This window comes from Microtus oregoni, unplaced genomic scaffold, assembly GCF_018167655.1.
Source record: "Microtus oregoni isolate MIOR12 unplaced genomic scaffold, Mior012 000011F_ref0000422, whole genome shotgun sequence".
NCBI classification, from domain to species: Eukaryota; Metazoa; Chordata; class Mammalia; order Rodentia; family Cricetidae; genus Microtus; species Microtus oregoni.
The window spans coordinates 19,646,226-19,666,927 of NW_024543070.1; the positions used below are offsets into that span (position 1 = coordinate 19,646,226).

Here is a 20,702-nt window from a genome sequence, read left to right on the forward strand (position 1 = left end):
ATCAGTACCAAGAATGTGTTTCTGTCGCATCAGTATTAAAAAGGCATATCTGATTACACACTTTTATTTCTAGTACTTTGGAGGCAGAGGCAAGCATATCTCTCTGGGAGTTTCTAGGCCAGTCTTGTCTATGTATTATTAAGTTCCAGGCCATCCCGTACTACATAGTGAGTCACTCAAAAATAAAACAATAGATAAAATCTCCCCATTAAATGAAGACCCTATTCTAATCAATGAACAAGTGTTTTTCAGAGACCATTTCTTTATTAATAAAGTATTTTTGTAGCATGCTAAGAACGTGGGAGGAGTTACTAATGTAGAAGAAGGAAGGATGGAATGTTTAGATGAACCCACGTGAGTGAATTGGGACTTCTCCAAGAGAGAACAGTAAGTTCATTTATGAGTAGCTGATTTTTAACTAGAAATGGGAACAGTGAAGGGTGTGGAACAGAGTGTAATGTATGCCACGTTAATACAACAATCTATGATCTCAGGGGAAATGGAAGCAGCAGTTTTAGTGATATCTATATTTGTTAGCTAGAAAGGATATCCACTTAAGAGCTAGCTGCAGCTTGTAGTCACAAGCTCAGGACTTGACCAGTCTTTAGCTGAGCATTTTCTTCTTTTCCTCCTTATCTCACAGGATAGTTGGAGGATTCCAATGGGTAGTGAACTGGAAAGTACTGGAAATGACAGCATCAGTTCAAACAATTGGATTCTAGTTGGTCAGTTTAAAAGTGTGGAAACAAAAATGAGGTAGTCTTTGTTGTTGATTTGCTCAAAGCTCACAAAACAAATAAGGATAGTCCTGACCATTCTTTGTGGAGTTTAGGTTTGGACCTGTGGTCTTATGCATGCCAGGTTTGTGCTCCTTTTGCGTATGTGCCAATTTTGTGTGTGTATATGTGCACCTACTTATGTGTACCTGTGGGTGTGGATGCTAGTGTACCGGTGTGAGTTTTCGATTGAAGGCCAGAGACAACTTGGGGCGTTGTTCCTCAGGGGCCATCCACTTTGTTTTTTGAGACAGTCTTTCGCCAGGAGCTGGGGCTTGCAGATTATACTAGACTAGCTAGCTGGTCTGCCATTGAGCCCCCGGGATCTGCCTGGCTCTGCCTCCCCAGCACTGTGGTGACATGCCTGGCTTTTCCTATGGGTGCTGGGGATGGAACTTGGGTCTTCATTCTTGTGGGGAGAGCACTTAACTCTCCAGATCCCACCCTCTTTTTATTTTCAGAGGAACTTTTTGCAAATTGTGTAAAATGAGATGAGGAAAGTTTTCCTCTCTGGGAACCCATTTGTCTACAGTAAGTTAGAGAATTCCTCTAATACCCTTTTCTGATTAAAAACAAGTAAATTGTAGTTTTATATTAAAGAACAATAAAAATGATAAACTATTCTATTCAGTCATGGTTTCACATGCCTGTAATCCCAGCATGTGGGAGCCTGAAGCAGAAGGATCTTGAATTTGAGGTCTTGATTATATAGCATGACCCTGTCTCTAGAAAGAAAAAAAATAGTTTGGAGAAGATGATTCAGTGATAAAGAGCACTTGCTGCTCTGCAGAGCAGCACATAGATTTGGTTCTCAGCATTCATATTGGGCTCACAACTGTGTCTAAATTGACTCCAGGGGATTGATCCAACACCTTCTTTGGGCTTCTGTGTGTGCGCATGCATAGATAATCTTAAAAACAATAAGGGGCTGGAGAAGTTAAGAGCCCTGGCTGCTTTTCCAGGGGTCCTGAATTCAATTTCCAGCAACCACATGGTGGCTCACAATGTCTGTAATGAAGGCCGGGCTGTGGTGGCGCACGCCTTTAATTCCAGCACTCGGGAGGCAGAGGCAGGCAGATCTCTCTGAGTTTGAAGCCAGCCTGGTCTACAGAGTGAGTTCCAGGACAGGCTTCAAAGCTACAGAGAAACCCTGTCTCGAAAAACAAAAACAAAACAAAAAAACAAACAAACAAAAAAAAAACCAATGTCTGTAATGAGATCTGGTGCCCTCTTCTGGTGTGCAGGGTTATGTGCAGACAGCACTGTATTCATAATAAATAATAATAAATAATAAATCTTTTAAAAATATTAAGATAAGGTTATCTTCTTAAAGTCCTGTTCCTCTTAGGCCTTGGTTGTGGTCTACCCTGAAATTAGATGTCAGTATTGTAGGTCACTTATCTCAAAAGTAAGGTCTGACATTTGGACAGGCAAAATAACTCCTTAAAGTACATGTCTATAGTATTGAGTTGACTTCCTTCTGTAGAGCATGCTGCATTTAAATTCACAGAGATCTGCCTGCCCCTGCCTCCTGAGTGCTAGGATGAAAAGCATGTGACTGCACACTCAGCTTTATTACAATTTTCATTTCATTCTCTCTGTGTCTCTCCCTCTGTGTGTCTGACTTGTCCACCCACATGTATATGAGGAGGGCGTTAGGGGAAAACTTTGAGGAGTTGGGTCTCTCCTAAGGCTTGAGTTGAGGTCATTAGGCTTGGCAGCAAGTTCTCACCCTGAGTGTCATGACTCTTTGGAGGTGGATATCCTGCACTTGAGATATTTATATTATGATTCATAAGGTAGCAAAATTAGTTATGATGTCACAATGAAATAATTTCATGGTTCCAACCAGTTAGGAAGATTGAGAATCACTGTTCTAGCTCCTTAAGTTCCTTAATGTGTTACGTCTGTGTATGTTAGCATTTAGTGTATTGTTCATTACTCTGCTTTAGAAATGCCGGGTGACATGTGCTTATAACTCCCCTCCCTGAAATAACAGAACTGTGGGCAGTGGAAACAGTTAAGAAATTTTGTGCGTTTGAATGATTAGATTTTACTGGGAGGCTGAGGCAGAATAATTTCTGAGCTTGGGGTTAGCCAGGTCTACAGAGTGAGACCCTGGGTTTTTTGTAGGGGTGGTTGTTGTTAGTACCTAACTAGGAATAGTTGCTAGATCCTGTAACCCCAGCATTCTGTGGTGGAGACAGGTGGATCCAGGGAGCTTATTGACTGGTCAGCCTACCTGAACTGAAAGCTTCAGGTTCAGTGAAGAAATTGTATCAAAAAATAAAATGGGGAGTGATTGAAGACTCTAGACAAACACACATAAGGATGAGAATTGAAACAGTTGTTTTCTTTTCTTGTAGATTAACTGCTGAAGTACTGATCGAGTTCTGCGTTTCTTCAATGAGGAACTACAGGCTGATCTTCTGCCATAATCTCAAACAACCATAAATGACAGAAGGATGCTTGCTCAGTGAGGGTAGCTGGTGCAGAAGCCGTTTTTTAAACTTAGGTGTTTAAGTACTCAAAGGTAAGCTTTCTCAGTGATAATTTTCTGTAAGTATGCAAATCAATAATTCTTGTGGTTAGCTGCTGTTTGATTAACTTTGAGATTTTTATTTAATTAGCTGGCACCAAGTGCATCAAAGAGTAGATGTTGCTTGTGTAAGACTATGTAAATTTATCGTTATCTTCTTGTTCCTAAGTTCATTTCTACAATCCTGAAAACTGGTTGGATTGTTTCTTGTTATGCTCTGGTGCCCTGGATCTAGCTAATACAGCTGATTCGGTGTTACTGTTTGAAACTTATAAATCTTGGGATTCACCTTTTATCTGGCATATCAGTACTTGAAAAAATGTTTCTTTTTAAAAGATTTATTTATTGTGTATACAGTGTTCTGTCTGCATGTGCATCTGCAGGCCAGAAGAATGCGCCAGATCTTACTACAGATGGTTGTGAGCCACCATGTGGGTGCTGGGAATTGAACTCAGGACCTCTGGAAGAGCAGCCAGTGTTCTTAACTGCTGAGCCATCTCTCCAGCCCCCTAGTTTTTCTTTCTTTTAAGATAAATCTTTTCTCCTTTTGTTTAGTGAATGGATTTTTATTGAGATCAGTTAGTTATTTGGACTACTTGTTACCTAATGCTTCAGATACTAGAGACTCACTTGAGGCATTGTCTCCTGGCTTTACTGGTCTCCCTCCTACAAGGAGACAACCATTTCTTCTGAACTAGCTTGGGGGTCTGGAATTTTTTTCCTCACTAAAAGTGGAAGCTTAAAACTAAACATTTTTCCTTTCTGGAAAAAAAAATGAGTTACAGCTGCTCTTATAGAAAGAAATGATTATTCTTGTTCTTATCAGGCCTCAGTTTATAAAGTGATTGATAGCTAGACATGCTGTATATGGTTGTGTCCTAGCAGTTAGGAGGCTGAGGTAGAAGGATTTTGAGTTTAAGGGCAACCAGAGCTATACACTGAGACCATGTCTCAAAAAGGCCCATTAGTTTACAAAAAGTGATTCTTTTCCTGATTACCCACTTTGTGAATTGAGGGTTCAGAGATGGATTAGGTTTGACGTCTTCCTACAACTGCAATATTACTACACTTTCAGAGTGAAAGTCGTCTTGGGGCAAATTTGGCCCTTAATTATCTTGGGATATTAATGTCACTTTCCAGAAACTTTTGGATGACCTTTGACACTGTTAAAGTGTTCAGATAACACAGAGCATTCAGACCAGATTCTATAGTAGAGGAAAGCTTTTGCAATTACACTGAAGTTTGTTTGTAGACTGTATCATGGGCCTGATAAACAGAACATGTTTAAATAGTGCACATTCAGGTGTTAAAGCATTTTTCTTTAATGTATTTACTCAAATAGTGCCGCCTGTTAATTATTATAGTCCTTTTTTTCCTTTTTCTATTTTCTTTTTTGTCTTTCATTTGGCAGAAAAGACAGCTTTGATCTCTGGCTGCAAAAAGATATGAGGAAGAGCTCCTCCCCTTCCTTGAGTAACTGCAACTCCGATCTTGCTAACAAAATATTTGGAATTCCACTGGATGAGCTGCAGCAGGGAGGACATCCAGACAATGAGGTTCCGTTCATAGTCCGCCACGTTGTGGACTATATTGAGGAACATGGTATACATTTCCTTACTTTGAGGGCTAGCTTTTGTTGTAATAAACACAGCTATCCCTTTTTGGTTTTGATTTAGTTTTTTCTTAGTATGGATAATGCAGAGCATGAAGAACAGTATAAACTGTAAGGCTGTAGTATATTTTCCTTAAATTGATTTACCTAGAAATGGCAGCTGCCCAGCTGAGAACATTTTTAGTTGGGGTAATAGAAACTTTTTAAATGGATATAAGGGTGGGATGAAGTAGACTATCCCTTGGAGATAGCGTGTTGCTAGATGACCAGTTTGCTTTTTTAGCCAAGTCTGGGGAGCCAGGAAAGCCTTTCCAAAAGCTTAAGAATTTTAAGTTGAGAATGAATATATGTGGCCAGGCAGTTAAGGTGCAGCTTAATTCTTACCTTGAACCAACATAGGAGGTCTGGAGCAACAAGGGCTGTTTCAAGTCAATGGGAACGCTGAGACAGTGGAGTGGCTTCGACAGAGATACGACAGTGGAGAAGAGGTGGATTTGGTTAAGGAAGCGGACGTCCCCTCAGCCATTAGTCTCCTTAGGTTTTTCCTGCAGGAGCTCCCTGAACCTGTCATTCCTGGCAGCTTGCATAGTCACTTGGTGCAGCTTTCTCAAGGTAACAGTTGGTTCTTATTTCAGTTATTTATTATTAGTTTAGAGTCCTTTTAGAAATTTGATATATGGTCAGTTAGTATAGAATTTCAGAGATTTTTTATTTTCTCCATTGCTCTTTGAGTCTTATGTGGTATAGTAAAGGCAATGACAGATTCTTTGATCTTTGTAGTTGTTTACAATTTTTAAATAAGTATTTTTGTGTATATGATGTGTATGTATTTGTGTATGAGAATTTGCATGTACTACTACTGTGTGTGGACATCAGAGGACAGCCTTGAGTCCTGTTCCTCACCTTCCCACTTTTACATGGATTCTGGAGACCCAAACACTCAAGGCATCAGGTGTGTGGCAAGTGTTTTATCACAGAACCATCTCTTTAAAAAATTATCATTTATTTTGTTGTGTGTATGGATGTGCACGCTACAGTATGCCTGTGTAAGTTAAAGGACAACTTGCCAGACTTGATTCTCTATCATGTAGTTCTGGGTTTTGAGCTCAGGCTGTCTTGCTGCTCTCCCTTCCCTGATTTTTTTTAGATTTGATGTTATTGAGCCAAAGACACAAAAAGGTATTCTCTTGGGAAGGTGTCTAGATCATTGGACACAAATTCTATTTATTGTAGATAAATATGCTACTACGTATCATTCAGGTAATGCAATTGTTTATTGAATGCTTGCTATATGCTAGGGCACTGCTGTATATTTTGGGAACACCAGCACTGATCAAAGGTAGTTAAGAATCTTTTCCCTCTTGGACTAAAGTGAGAGAAAGAGTGTGTGTGCTCATGAGCTTCCATGAACGCTAGTGCCAGAACATGGGCGTTCTCTCCTTCCACCATGTAGATCTTGGGAGTTGAACTCAGGTTGACAGACTTTGTGGCAAGAGTCTTTACATGCTGAGCTAGCCCTCTGGTCTGAGCTAAAGTTTTAAAGGTGATATTTAGAGGAATAGATGATAAAAACAAAATAAATATGTGGGTGTGATGTGATGATAAATTGGAGATGTTAGGTATAATTAGTGTTAATTGGCTTTTGCTTGCAATTGTTATAAGCAATTCCCCCCAAAAAACTATTTATTTACTTATTTATTTTTGAGAGACAGGGTTTCTCTGTGTAGCCCTGACTGTTCAGAAATTCACTCTGTAGACCACGCTGTCCTGAACTTGCAGAGGTCTGCCTACTTTTGCCCATGTGCCACCACTGCCTTGCAAGATTTATTATTTTATTTTTTAATTATTTATTTTTATATGCATTGGTGTTTTGCCTGCATGTATGTCTGTGAGGGTGTCAGATCCTCTGGAACCAGAGCTACGGTTTTAAACCACCACGTGGGTCTTGGGGATTGAACCTGGGTCCTCTGGAAGAGCAGCCAGGACTCTTACCCACTGAGCCATCTCTCCAGCTCCAAGATTTATAGTTTTGAAAATTATGTAGATAAGCATGTCTGTGGATATATGCGAGTGCAGAATCCTGCAGAATCCCAAGAGAGTGTCGGATCCTCAGGAGCTAGGGAACTAAGACTCCCTACAAGAGCAACACACGTGCCATACCGTTAAGCCATTTCTGTCTCTCTCTCTCTCTCTCAGCTCTTCACAGAAGTTACCAAATACTTACTGATTTGTCTTGGCTATGTGCTTTTAAAATGTTTTTATTCTTGGTGTGGCAGGGTCTCTAGTTTGGCTGTCCTGAAGCTCACTATATAGTAGACCAGGCTGTCCTCCAATTCACAAAGCTCTTCCTGCTTCTGCCTCTGGAGTGCTGGGATTAAAGTGAGCACCACCATAGCCGGCTCTTAATAGATTCTTATAATTGTTTCCACCAGTTATAGAAATGATGTTTTAAAAAACACTAAAATTATAAAACTATTAAATATAACATAAGAATAATAAAATCATGTGGTGGTTTATGCCTCTAATCCCAGGCATGTTCCATTCAGTTATGACTTCAGAGTACTGGTGTATTTGAATGGACAGTTACTAATATCACAAAGTATAGGAAAGTTGTTGCATTTAAAAATCTTAAGTAAATCATGTGACTTTCCCCCTCCTGATAGACTTTGTGTATGTGTGAATACATGTGTATGGAGGCAAGAGATTGATGTCAATTGTTGTCTTCAATCATTCTCTACCTCATTTTTTCATACAGGGTCTCTCATTATGTTTGGAGCTCTGGCCAGCAAGCCCCAGGCTCCTCTGGTCTCTTATCTTCCTGGTCCCGGGATTACAGGGGTGTATTACTGCATTTGGCTTCTTTTTTTTTTTTTTTTTTTGGATTTTCGAGACAGGGTTTCTCTGTAGCTTTGGTGCCTGTCCCGGAACTAGCTCTTGTAGACCAGGCTGGCCTCGAACTCCCAGAGATCCGCTTGCCTCTGCCTCCCGAGTGCTGGGATTAAAGGCGTGCGCCACCACTGCCCGGCTGCATTTGGCTTCTTAAGGGGATATTGGAGACCTGAACTCAGGTACTTAGTCTTGTGCAGTAAGTTCTAGTGATTTAAGTGGTCTCTCCTGACCCTGATAAACATTTTAGACCTCTGTTATCTTCCAGAAACGGCCAGTATTATCATGACAGTAGATAACCTTTTACCATTTTTTTCTGTAAGTTAATTTTAAAAACCAGAAAAATTAAAAAAAATGAAAGTAATAAATTACTTCATTTTTAAATATATCTGAGAAGTTCTCCAAAATTAGACCATCATCCATTAATGGGGTTTCTCAAGGCCCCATTTCTGTTAGTAAAAACTCACTGACATAACAAACACAGGCCTAGCTTCTGTAATCACATTCACTTGGTAAAAAATGAAACCAGAGCCAGGTGTGGGTGGTTTGTGCCTGTAACCCCAGCACCAAGGCAGGAGGATTGCCAGATTTGAGGTCAGCCTGGGTCAATCAGTCTAGGCTACCAAGTGAGGCTGTCTCAAAAACAAAAAAAATTTTGAGGAGAAACCCAAGTGAGAAACAGAAACCTTCCTTTCAATTTAGTTGGATCGTACTGTGTAGGTTGATTGGTTCTTTTCCGAATCCTGTCACCCTGTTCATTTCTTATTTTCTTCCCTGTTCGCATAGGAGATTGTCATTGATCCTTACTTGCTTGTTGATGGCAGGTCAGTGTATTGTGACTTCTTAGAGTTGGCATTAAATGGAAACAGTAGTAATCATGCAGGAGACAGTATGATGAGAAAAGTTAGAGGCCTGTGAGTACTAGGTGAGGAAAACATCCTACAGTAATTGGGGCTGAATCCTTCTCCGCCTCCCCCTTTCAAACTCTTCTTTCACTTAATAAGTGAAATGCAAAGCCCTAAGGCGTTGGCCTCTCTGGAGGAAGTGAAGAGGTTTTGAATTATAGTAAAAAAAAAAAATGACGTGGGTGGAGTAATGTGAACCTGGCAAAATATCTGAGCTTGACTTTTTACTTCATTAAGAAAACCTGTCATTATGTTTTATAGATTATAATAATGAAGATGAATTTGGAAGAAAGTTGAGGTTCCTCTTGCAACAGCTTCCACCTGTTAATTACAGTTTGTTAAAGTTTCTGTGTAGGTTTTTAGCCAATGTAGCATCACATCATGAAGAAATTTGGTCTGCAAATTCTTTGGCTGCTGTTTTTGGTCCAGATGTCTTTCAGTAAGTTATTTCACAACTTTGTTTAATTTAAAAAAATTTGAATTTGTGAAATGGGATCACTATATCGTTTCCCAAGAATCATAGGATGCTTGGTGAACCATTATTATTATTATTTTTATAGTCTATCTGATTAATTCTCACAACATTACTGTGTTCAGGGTACATTAGGTGGGTCTTACAGATGGGAAAACTGAGGTACGGAATGATGACATAAATTGTTCAGTTTCATAAAGTGACTCACTGGTTCTTTTCTCATTTTACCTGTAATTAATTTAAGAACTCAGCTCAATTTAAGCTTTTATTCTCAGCATTTACACGGATGTGGAAGATATGAAAGAACAAGAAATTGTGAGCAGGATAATGGCGGGACTTCTGGAAAATTATTATGAGTTTTTTGAGAATGAAGAGGAAGATTTTTCATCAAATGATCTGAGTTCAATTACTGAGCAGGTGAGCATACTTAACATTCGATTTCTTAGAAAATATTTGTAAGAGTGCGCTCTTATAGTGACTTGACAGAAACATAATTTACCTGCTAAACTGGAAGTGGTTCTTGTGTTATCTCTGTGATGAATGAGCAGCACATCACTGTAGCTGTGATTGGATTCTATGCCCTTATCCCTACTTCCTGACCCTAGTTTAAGGTACTAAGCCAAAAACATGTATTATTTATTTGTAGTTCTGAGCATTGGACCTCAGTCTTTGTGCATGCTAGGTAAGCATTCTATTACTGAGATAAATGTTCAACTAGGAAAATGGCAGAGTGCATAGTAGAAATTCCTTTGACTTTACTCTCCAGCCTCATTATTCACTTAGAAATTGTGCGGTGGTGGCGCACGCCTTTAATCCCAGCACTCGGGAGGCAGAGGCAGGCGGATCTCTGTGAGTTCGAGACCAGCCTGGTCTACAAGAGCTAGTTCCAGGACAGGCTCCAAAGGTACAGAGAAACCCTGTCTCGAAAAAACAAAGAAACAAAAAAGAAATTGTTGACAGCTTGACCTAGTATTTATAGACTTCTCAAATTTGCAGTGTATGCCTTGATTATACTTTATATTGTCGTATACTTTTGTGGTTTTCTGTCCTATAATTTCCTTATATGTACTGAACTTTATGTCTACATGTCAGTATTGTCTTACATGTCACTACTTTTATATTTTTTCAAACATTAGAAAAATTGGCTTTAAAATATATCGCATTTTACATTACATAGGATGATACTTAAATTAAGCAAAACTGAAGAGATATGTTGAATTCTGTTGGGTTTGCCCATAGATAGAAAAGGTATTAGTATATTGATCAAAATATCTCCAAGAAGTAGGGTAGTGAGGTGTTTTTCACGTTGCTAATTACTGGGATTTCTTTTCCTTACTCCCTCCCTCCCCCCCTTCCTTCTTTCCTTCCTAAGATTTATTTATTATGTATGCAATGTTCTGTCTGCATGTACATCTGCCGGCCAGAAGAGGGTACAGGATCTCATTACATGGTTGTGAGCCACCATGTGGTCGCTGATAATTGAACTCGACCTCTGGAAGAGCAGCCAGTGCTCTTAACCCCTGAGCCATCTCTCCAACTCCAGATCTCTTTTCTTTTAAAAAAAATATTTAATTTTATGTTGTATGTATGGGTATATGTCATTACACCGTGTGCATGCTTAGTGATTTCAGAGGTCAGAAGAGGGCATTAGATTGCCTGAAACTGGAGTTACATATGCTTGTGAACCACCAGGTGGCTGCTGGGTCCTGCAAGAGCAGCCAGTGCTCTTAACCACTGAGCCTTTTCTCCAGCCCCTGGGATCAACTTTCTTACCCATCAAAAAAAAAAAAAAAATAAACTTCTTGATTAGAGTGAAGTAACAGAAGTACAGACTTGTGAAGCTTGTTTTTCTTTAAGCAATTTGGTAAATTCAGTTTGATTTGTTAGTAGAATTGATGAGGTATTTGAGTGCAAGTAAAATAGTCTCAAACTCAGCAGAGCTGTGTTTAAGTTACTTTAATACTTAAGTCTGATTTATATGCTTAAGGATACTAGCAAGTATGACTGCCGGGCAGTTCTTTGCTTTTTATTTTAATTTTGATAATTGAAGGAAGCCAAGTTTATTCAGCACTGTTTTGGAGTGTCACCCCATTAACTAGTATTTAGTTGTTAAACTCTTCTGAAGATAGTCGATGTCTTATGCGGGGTATGTGTTGAAACAGTGAGTAGGGAATGCTTGAGAAATAACTTGACAGAAGTCAAGTGGACTTTGATTGGGCTCTTCAGATGAATAAAAAGTCCAGTAGGGAGGTTTGAAGTGACAATTGTGTTTGTTCATTTGAGAAGGCAGCTAGCAGTGTTCTCCAGTCTGGAGGCTGGAGAGTGGGCATTTCACAAGGCCCTAGAGAAGGGAATTGCAGCAGTCAACGAAAGAAGAGATGTAAGTATGGGTGAAGGTTTCTGTAAGTGAAGTTAAGGCAGGTATATAGTTCAAAGCTACAAGTTCAAAATAACTATGAATAAACAAGAATTGTTGAGCAGAAGATCAAGTGGACAAAGGAAAGATGAAGAATTTTTGAAGATTAATGTGGAGTGAAAGGACTTTTTACTCTGCTCTTTATGACCTCTCTGATATAAATAATTGAGTTAGTTATTACTGGAGAAGTTCCTAATGATTGTGCTAGGAATTGGAATTAAGGAGAAGAAAATCCTAAGGCTATATTTTCAGTTGTGATTATACTAGTGTTGATGAAAATATTGGAGATTGCTGGTTATGGAAGGTTTATTGACTTGAATATGATACATTTAGTATAAAGTAGCATAAGGCTTTCATAGTTCCCAAGAGCTATTGTCTATAGAAGTGATTTTTTTTAAAAAAATTCTTTTTTTTTTTAAATTTGTGTGTGTGATGTCTATATGTGTGTGCAGGCTAGAGGACAACGTTGGGTGTCTTCCCTGTTGCTCTTTACATTAGTTACCTACTGAGGCAGGGGGGTCTCACTGAATCAGGTGCTCAGTGACTGGTTCTGCTAGCTGGCAGTATGTGCTGGGGATCTTCCTGACGCCCTCTCCCCAGTGCTAGACTTACAGATGTGCATCACCATGTCCGGCTTCTATGGGATCTGTGAGTCCAGATTGAGGTCCTAATGCTTATGTGGCATGCCATTTGAGCCACCTCCTAAAATTATTTCATTTTAGCATGTTTTTAGTATGTTTGTTGTGCATATGTGTTTGTATGTATGTGGACACACTTGTGCAGAGGTGCACACATGTGTATCTTTTGTATGTGGAGGCTAGAGGTTGACATTGGTGCTGTCCTTGAATACCTTCCTCTTTGAATATTGTGGTAGGGTCGCTCACTTATCCCCAGAACTTACTGACTTGGTCTAGTCTCTAGTCTAGCGAGCTAATAGCTTTGGGAATCCGGTCTCTGCTTCTCGAGCACTGGGATTGCAGGCAGACCAGCATTCTTACCTGGCTTTGCACTTGGGCTGTGGGAATCTGAACTCTAATCCTCATGCTTGTGTCGTAAGCATTCTATCCTCTGAGCCATCTCCAGAGTGATTTATGGGAGTGATACATGTTCAAATAGGAACAAAATAGGTAGACTGAATGTTTATTGTTTAAATAAAAATAGTTTTAAATTTATATACTGTGTATGTATGTGATGTGATATCATGGCACCTGTGGAGGTCAGAGGACAGCTTGGGGAAGTTGGTTTTTTCTTTCAGCTACATAGGTTCTAGGGAACACACTTGAGGACGTCCACTCAAGCTTGATGGCAAGCGCTTTATCGGCTGACACTGTCTGTCCAGCTCACTGCCCCCTCTGAATCTTTTTTTTTTTTTGTAGCTGTTTTATTGGTAGATGAGGCATTACATTTGTAAGTACAAATTAAATGGAATCTGTCATACATATTTACAAATTGAAGTCACTGACTTTTTAAAGAAAATTTTTTGAGATTCCCTAGGTTGAACCTGTAGCCTTGGGTGTGCTAGAGAAGCAGCCTGTCCCTGAGCTGCAGTTTCCAGCCACTGTTTTCATCTGACAGATATAGTGGTTAGTGTTGAAGAGCTCCCACTTGGGCTTGTGTAGTCTAGTTTAGGTAACCATGTTGGTAAGACTTTATGGGTGTAGTCATTTCCCGGAGACACAGCCTCGCAGCACTTCCTGTCCCTCTGGCTTTCACAGTCCCCATATCCACTTCCCCAATGATCTCTAGCTGTAGTTGCAGCTCTGGTGTAAGTGTGGCTAGGGCTAGTACCACACACATAATCCCTTGTTCTCTGTGCTTTGATCCGTTTTCTGTAATGGTCTCTGGCTAGTTTGATGAGACTCTGGCCCAAGATCTGCTGCTCAGTATTTTAATGATTAGTATTAACTTATAAAAGTTTTTAGGTTATTGGTAGATAATTTCTTTTTTCTTTCTTTCTTTCTTTCTTTTTTTTTTTTTGGTTTTTCGAGACGGGATTTCTCTGTGGCTTTGGAGCCTGTCCTGGAACTAGCTCTTGTAGACCAGGCTGGTCTCGAACTCACAGAGATCCGCCTGCCTCTGCCTCCCGAGTGCTAGGATTAAAGGCCTGCGCCACCACCGCCCGGCGATAATTTCTTTTTTGATGTAATTTATTTTTGAGACAGGGTCTTGCTGAGTAGCTCAGGTTGGTCTGGAAGTCACTGTGGAGCCCAGATAGACTTGAACTTACAGGTTTGTGCCACCACATCCAACTGCTACTTTTGGACAACCTTAAAATAGGTTTCACTTAACAACCATGTTTTTGGCTGGGCAGTGGTGGTGCACACCTTTAATCCCAGCTCTCGGGGGCAAAGACAGGTAGATTTCTGTGAGTTTGAGGCCAGCCTGGTCTACAGAGCAAGTTCCAGGGCAGCCAAGGCTACACAGAGAAACCCTGTTTTGGGAAAAAAAAAATGTTTTATTGACTTTCCCTTTGTATCTTAGTTGTTCGTTTTTGTTAGTGATTACTTAATATAAAGTTGGTTTCATGATGGAGACATTTATAAATCCTACTAAAAAATAAAATTACAATTTTGTGCTTAATAATTAAAATGTAAGTCCTTTGTTTCAGGATTTGCCCTTGCAAATGCTAGGCTAGTGTTCTATCACAGAGGTACATCACTGGCTAGGGTCCCGTTTTGTCATGAAAAATGTGATCAGAAGTTAGCCAGCAATTATGAAACATAGCTAACACATAAAGAAAGCATCTTGCCCCTGTTTCCCCCTTGATAGGGTCTGACTGTGTGTCTCTGCTTGCCTAGAGCTCACTCTGTAGACCAGGCTAACTTGTAACTTACTGTGTAGACCAGGCTGTCCTGGAACTAAGGAGATCTGCCTGCCTCTGTCTTCTGAATACTAAAGACAAGTGTGCCAGCCCAGCCACAAGCAACATTTTAGAATATCCCCCACTCCCATTTATCCTGAGCTGGCCTCTCAGTTTGCCAGGATGATCTTGACCTTTAATAATTGTGCCTCTGTCTCTCATTTACTGAATTTACATATGTATTTCACGAAACGCAGGATATTTGTGCCTTCTTTTTTATACCTAATATTAAAATGAATTATTTAATATCCTTAGAAAGTGTAGAAAGGAACTGGAAGTCTTTCGTGTTAGATTTGTAAGATTAATTAGAAAATTACTAGATATATAAAAGTGGTTAGAAAATGAAGCTTTAAAAAATTCATTTTGAGACAGATCTTCTGTGTAGTTCTGGCCAGTGGAGCTTGTAGAGATCCTCCCGACATCTCCCTGGTACTGGAATTGCAGGCGTGTACTGCTGGGCCCAGTGAAAACATTCTTACTGTTAAGTGCAGGCTTTTTCATAGGTTATAACATTATTCATATTTATCATGCATCGAAATGCTGTTTGACATAAGCAAAATTAAATAGTTGCATTGTTCTTTTTTATACACTTGTTTACTTTTTATTGTTATTTAGTTTTGTAGTGCTAGGGAGTGAAACTGGGATCTTGTGCATGTTAGGTATATGTTTTCCCGTTCTACAATTTTATTTCGATATAAAAAAGTTGACACTTTAGAGAAGAAATTCGTATTAGGAAATGAAATTTAAAATGAGTTCCTTGCATTTACAGTATTTTTTAGAGTAAGACTTTTAAAGGCTTTATTAAATTTAATCCTGAAGTTCCTTTTTATGTAGGTTAATGGGCTTTCTGAGGAAGAAGAGGAAGATGAAAAGCTGGAACATATAGAAGAACTTCCAGAGGAAGGTGTAGAAAAGGCAGCTGACATGCCAGAGGGGTTGCAGCTGAGGATGCCTGAGAACACCCCGGAACCAGACAGTGTTACGGCGTCGGCAAGGTAAAGACCTCAGCTGAGCATCTTTAGCTTCTGAGTGTTTCATTCTCACCGTAGACTCAGGCACCAAACACCAAAGCACTGCTTTGTGAGGCTGAGCTTGGCATAGCGGGGGATACAATTAGTGTTGGAGAATTAGCTAGCAAGCGTGTTCCCCTGCAATCCCAGCATTTAAGAGGCAGGACCAGGAGGCCAGACCGTGCAGGTTGTATATAGTAAGACCCTTTCTCAGGAAAAAAAAAAGAGCAAAAGAAAACTAAAAGCCATTAAGGGATTTTCATTTACCAGTGTTCCACGTTTCTCAGAAGTAAAGCCTCGTGTATATTTTCCTTAGAGTTTGTTTTTATGCTAGCTAGTTAGTTGGGTTTGGTTAAAGTTTTAGAACTTTGAAAAATAGAGTTTCTAGAGATGGCAGTACTGTGATTGAATTGACCAATTTAGTTACTTTACTGCAGGATTACGGACTTGTGCCACCACAGCCAACATAGGTCATGATTGTTATCTGATTGACTTTTTAAAAATCTTATTAGGGTTGATGCTGCTGCTCATACTGCTAATTCCAGTGATGGTAACATAAAGTGTTCAAAGCCTGTGGCTGTTACTGCTGCAGATAATGAAGTCATGCAGCAAGATTTTATATTTGAGGATCAGAAAAATAATGAGGTAAGAAATGCTAGAAGCATCATTCTGACTATCCCATGTGTTTCTTTCATAACAAAAGTTAGTTATTAATTCTGTTGACATACTTGTCTGTGTTGTAAATGCCTAAGAACATAAATTCTCTGTAGAATTTAGGAGTCATGTTAGAGAAAAGTGTAAAGCGTCTTATTTTTATTATTTTAATCTTTTGTGTAACTTTCTAAAGCAGTCAGCTCAGAGTAATGTCTGAGAGGCCTGTGTTGTGTGCACGTTCAGAGTGCTAAAGATCTGCAATTGCAGAAAACTGTGAACACTTGAATTCGGTGCTGCTGCATAAGCAACTGCATAATTTTCTTTAAAAAAATAATTTAGTGCAAACGTAGGAGCTGGGTCTGTATGTCAGCAGTATAGAATCTGCCTGCATTGTGAGAGTTTCTGCATTTGGTACCTAGGTCTGAAAAAGAAAAGTATAAAAAAAAAAAGACTTTGGGCTGGAGAGATGGCTCAGAGGTTGGGAGCATTGCCTGCTCTTCCAAAGGTCCTGAGTTCAATTCCCAGCAACCACATGGTGGCTCACAACCATCTGTAATGAGGTCTGGTGCCCTTTTCTGGCCTGCAGGCATACACACAGAGAGAACATTGTATACTTAATAAATAAATAAATATTAAAAAAAAAAAGAAAAATATAAAAGCAGTATCTGAACTATACTTTTTCAAAGACATATCTTAACACATTTATTTAGTCTTTTTGAAATATGGTCTCACTGTATAGCTCTGGCTGGCCTGTAACTCACTATCTAAACCAGGTTGGCACTCAGAGAAATCTGCCTCTGCTTCTTGAGTGCTGGGATTAAAGGTGTATACCTCCATGCCTGGCATTTTTAACACTTTTAAATAAATGAGTAAATAAGGTTGTTTTCTTCAGTATGTTACCATTGTAAATCATATAGAAAAGTAGGTGTAGGGGGGCTGGAGAGATGGCGCAGTGGTTAAGAGCATTGCCTGCTCTTCCAAAGGTCCTGAGTTCAATTCCCAGCAACCACATGGTGGTTCACAACCATCTGTAATAAGGTCTGGTGCCCTCTTCTGGACTTCGGCATACACACAGATAGACTATTGTATACATAATAAATAATAAATAAATATTTAAAAAAAAAAAGAAAAGAAAGAAAAGTAGGTGTAGAAGCAGTTTAGGGTTGTCGCACTTATCCATCTTTTCCGTCTTTCCTTTTAATGTCGTCCCTAAACTTAAATCCTTTTGCCTCTTAAGTATGTGCTGTCATGCTTTGATATTTTTTCTTTTGTATGTAGAAATGGGCCGCAGTCACAAAACAATCCGTTTGATTAGTGTTCTGATTACAAGCATGAACTACCACAATTTTTCCCTGAAGATTTAAGTTTTAATTATGTGTATGTTTGTGAGTTGAGATGTTTATTGCCCATAGAAGCCAGGTATTAGATCTTCTTGGAGCTAAAGTTACAGACATTTGTGAGCTGCCTGATGTGGGTGTTGGGGATTGAACTCAGGCCTTGTGGAAGAGCAGTAGGGAGTTCTTAACCACTGAGCAATTTTTCCAGCCCCTATTTTTACTTTTTTTTTTTTTTTTTTTTTTTTGATTTTTCGAGACAGGGTTTCTCTGTAGCTTTTGGTTCCTGTCCTGGAACTAGCTCTTGTAGACCAGGCTGGCCTCGAACTCACAGAGATCCGCCTGCCTCTGCCTCCCGAGTGCTGGGATTAAAGGCGTGCGCCACCACCGCCCGGCCCTATTTTTACTTTTTACTAGCTTTATGACTTTGGTTAAGTTACAGAGCTTCTGAGCTGCTTTTTACTTCCCTATAGGAAATGATAAGGTAATATCTAGTACAAGATTAAGATATGGAGAAGTAAATAAAGGTGTTGTGAAATTTCTTACGTTCATGAACTTCTGTATTAGACAGATCTGTTTTTCTTATTCTGTTCCTGGTTCTCTGGTGGTTCTCTTATCCTTCTGAAGTTTTTATCTTATATTCCCCTAAATATAAGAAATATCCTTGACCTACAAGGTAACCAAAGACCACCCACACCCCCTTTTGTCTTGGGAATGTGGACTTGTGTTCTCTAGACTGCTTCCTCTTGAATGTGGGTGAAGTATTTTTAGGGTCCCAGAGAGAAAATCTGAGATAACAGCCAAGTCCTGGGAAGATCAGTTATAACCTTTGTTAATAGATATCACCTGTCAAGTTTCAGAAGATAGCGCCCCTGATCAAACCAGATCCAAATCAACCTGGAACTGTAGTGGCATTTCAATTGTATTTTAATAAATAAAGCTTGCCTGGGATCGGAGAAGTATAATAGCCACACTGGCCAGCCTTACAGACCAGGAAGGGCTGACACACACCTTTAATCCCAGTAGCCACACTAGTTGCCATAGAAATCAGGTGGTGTGCGCCTTTAATCCCAGTGGTGCACACCTTTAATCCTAGAACTAGAGGGAATTATGAGACGGGAGGAGACAGCTCTCAGACACAGTCTCATTCTGAGATTCCTGGAGGCAGGATCACCATTTTGTTTTTTGTTTTTTGTTTTTCATTTATTTATTTATTTATTATGCACACAGTATTCTGTCTGTGTGCATGTCTGCAGGCCAGAAGAGGGCACCAGACCTCTTTACAGATGGTTGTGAGCCACCATGTGGTTGCTGGGAATTGAACTCAGGACCTTTGGAAGAACAGGCAATGCTCTTAACCACTGAGCCATCTCTCCAGCCCCAGGATCACCATTTTGGACTGAGGTTGAGATAAGAGCCAGTCTGACTGTTTTACTTTTTAGATCTTCAGGTTGAACCTCAATTTCTTCCTGAGTTTTTATTAATCGTGTTTCATGGAACAAACGCACAACCTATTGTTTCCTGTGGAAACAAAAGCAAAATCTCTTCTCCAAAGCATTTTTGATTTCCATTTGACAAATACACTTTTGACTTTTTTAAAATTTAAGGCGTTCTTAAAATATCTAGGCTGGTTTATTTTCACAGCAATCAAAAAATTCAAAATGAACACAATACTATACAGGGTCCAGACTCCCTGTGTTTCCCATCTTTACATGGCTTTTTTCTTTTACATTACTTTTACTCTTTCTTTAAAGACTTTATTATTTTTAATCTATGATGACCTATACCCATTTTCTTTCTTAAGCCTACGCCCAGTATAAAACACATTGGAACCTGTTAAGAGGTTTTTTTTTCTGTCTGACCTCTTTTACTGCATCTCTCTCTCTCTTTTTTTTTTAAAGATTTATTTATTTATTATGTATTCAGTGTTCAGCCTGCATGCATCCCTGCAGGCCAGAAGAGGGCACCAAATCTCATTACAGATGGTTGTGAGCACATGTGGTTGCTGGGAATTGAACTCAGGACCTTTGGAAGAGCAGGCAAAGCTCTTAACCACTGAGCCATCTCTCCAGCCCTACTGCATCTCTTTTAGCCTTTTTTGATCACAGGAACAAACTTCAGACTGTTAAGCTACACCTGGAACCTCAGCATGCTCTTGCAGCTGGCTCTGCCCACTTCTCAGATTGGGTTGTGAAAGCCAAGCCCAAAGCTTGTGCCCTGGTAGGAGTTGTGGAAAACACAAGCAGTTTTTGCTTAGCTTGCAGTTTCTAGTTTCTATTTAGCACTGCCTGCTAAACAGCAGCAGCTCCTCTTAAAGGAATAGTGTCTTTATTTTTTATTTTCAGCTTTCTGAGGTCCTACATGGAAATTCAGGCCCATGTTGGAATGCCAAAGTGTTGTGTGATGTTTACTCTTTGCTTTTCTGGGGGGGGCCTGCTACTCAGCTTCCAAATAAATCACACACTGAGAGTTATTTTTAGTTATGAGTGCCTGATCTTAGCTTGGCCTGCTTCTAGCCAGCTTGTCCTACCTTAAATTATCCTGTCTACATTTTGCCTCTGAGCTTTTGTTTTTCTCTATTTCTGTATATCTTACTTTATTTCCCTCCCCATGGCTTGCTGGTGTTCTCATCTCCTCTCAGTGCTCCCTCCTCTTCTGGATTTCTCCTATTTATACTCTGTCTGCCCCGCCTATCCTTCATCTTGCCTTTCTTTTGGGCCACTCAGTTTTTTTTTAGACCAATCACGTGTTTTAGGCAAGCAAAGAATCACAGCTTCACAGAGTTAAACAAATGCAGCGTAAACAAAAACAACACACCTTAAAATAATATCCCACAATGTAAGCTGCCCTGTGTGTGCTGGGAATTGAGCCCTAGCCCATTGAAAGAGTATCCGGTGCTCTTAACCACTGAGCCATCTCTCCAGCACCAGGATAAAACATTTTAGACTCCTTCTCCATTCCCCATGTTCAAGGAAGAAGCTTTATAGTTTAGCTACATCTCTGTATAAAATTGCCAGGAGTTGTTTTATTCCTCACTCTTTCCCTTCTTAAAAATATTTTTGGGACAGAGTTTCTCTGTGTAGCCCTTGCTGACCTGGAACTCACTCTGTAGACCAAACTGGCCTTGAACCCAGAAATCCTCCTGCTTCTGCCTCCCATTCTTTCTTAACTCATTCCTGCAATCTAGCACTCTTGAAACAGGAACCTTTTCATTTGAAGGCTCTAGTGTAGGTTAGGC

General features: G+C 39.7%; 1 protein-coding gene across 6 annotated transcripts in view; it reads left to right on the forward strand.

Moving 5' to 3' along the window:
- Positions 1-20,702, forward strand: part of LOC121453283 (protein FAM13B) — a 79,025-nt gene that overhangs the window by 25,170 nt on the left and 33,153 nt on the right. For 4 of the 6 annotated variants that reach the window (XM_041659921.1, XM_041659920.1, XM_041659922.1 and 1 more), the window contains exons 2-8: positions 3,143-3,309; positions 4,727-4,917; positions 5,327-5,539; positions 8,980-9,157; positions 9,466-9,607; positions 15,301-15,461; positions 15,989-16,121. In XM_041659921.1, the coding sequence (XP_041515855.1) occupies positions 4,761-4,917; positions 5,327-5,539; positions 8,980-9,157; positions 9,466-9,607; positions 15,301-15,461; positions 15,989-16,121 (984 nt within the window). In that variant the 5' untranslated portion in view covers positions 3,143-3,309; positions 4,727-4,760. Of the gene's footprint in view, positions 1-3,142; positions 3,310-4,726; positions 4,918-5,326; positions 5,540-8,979; positions 9,158-9,465; positions 9,608-15,300; positions 15,462-15,988; positions 16,122-20,702 lie in introns of those variants that run through there. The other 2 variants (XM_041659924.1, XM_041659925.1) reach the window with 2 other exon arrangements.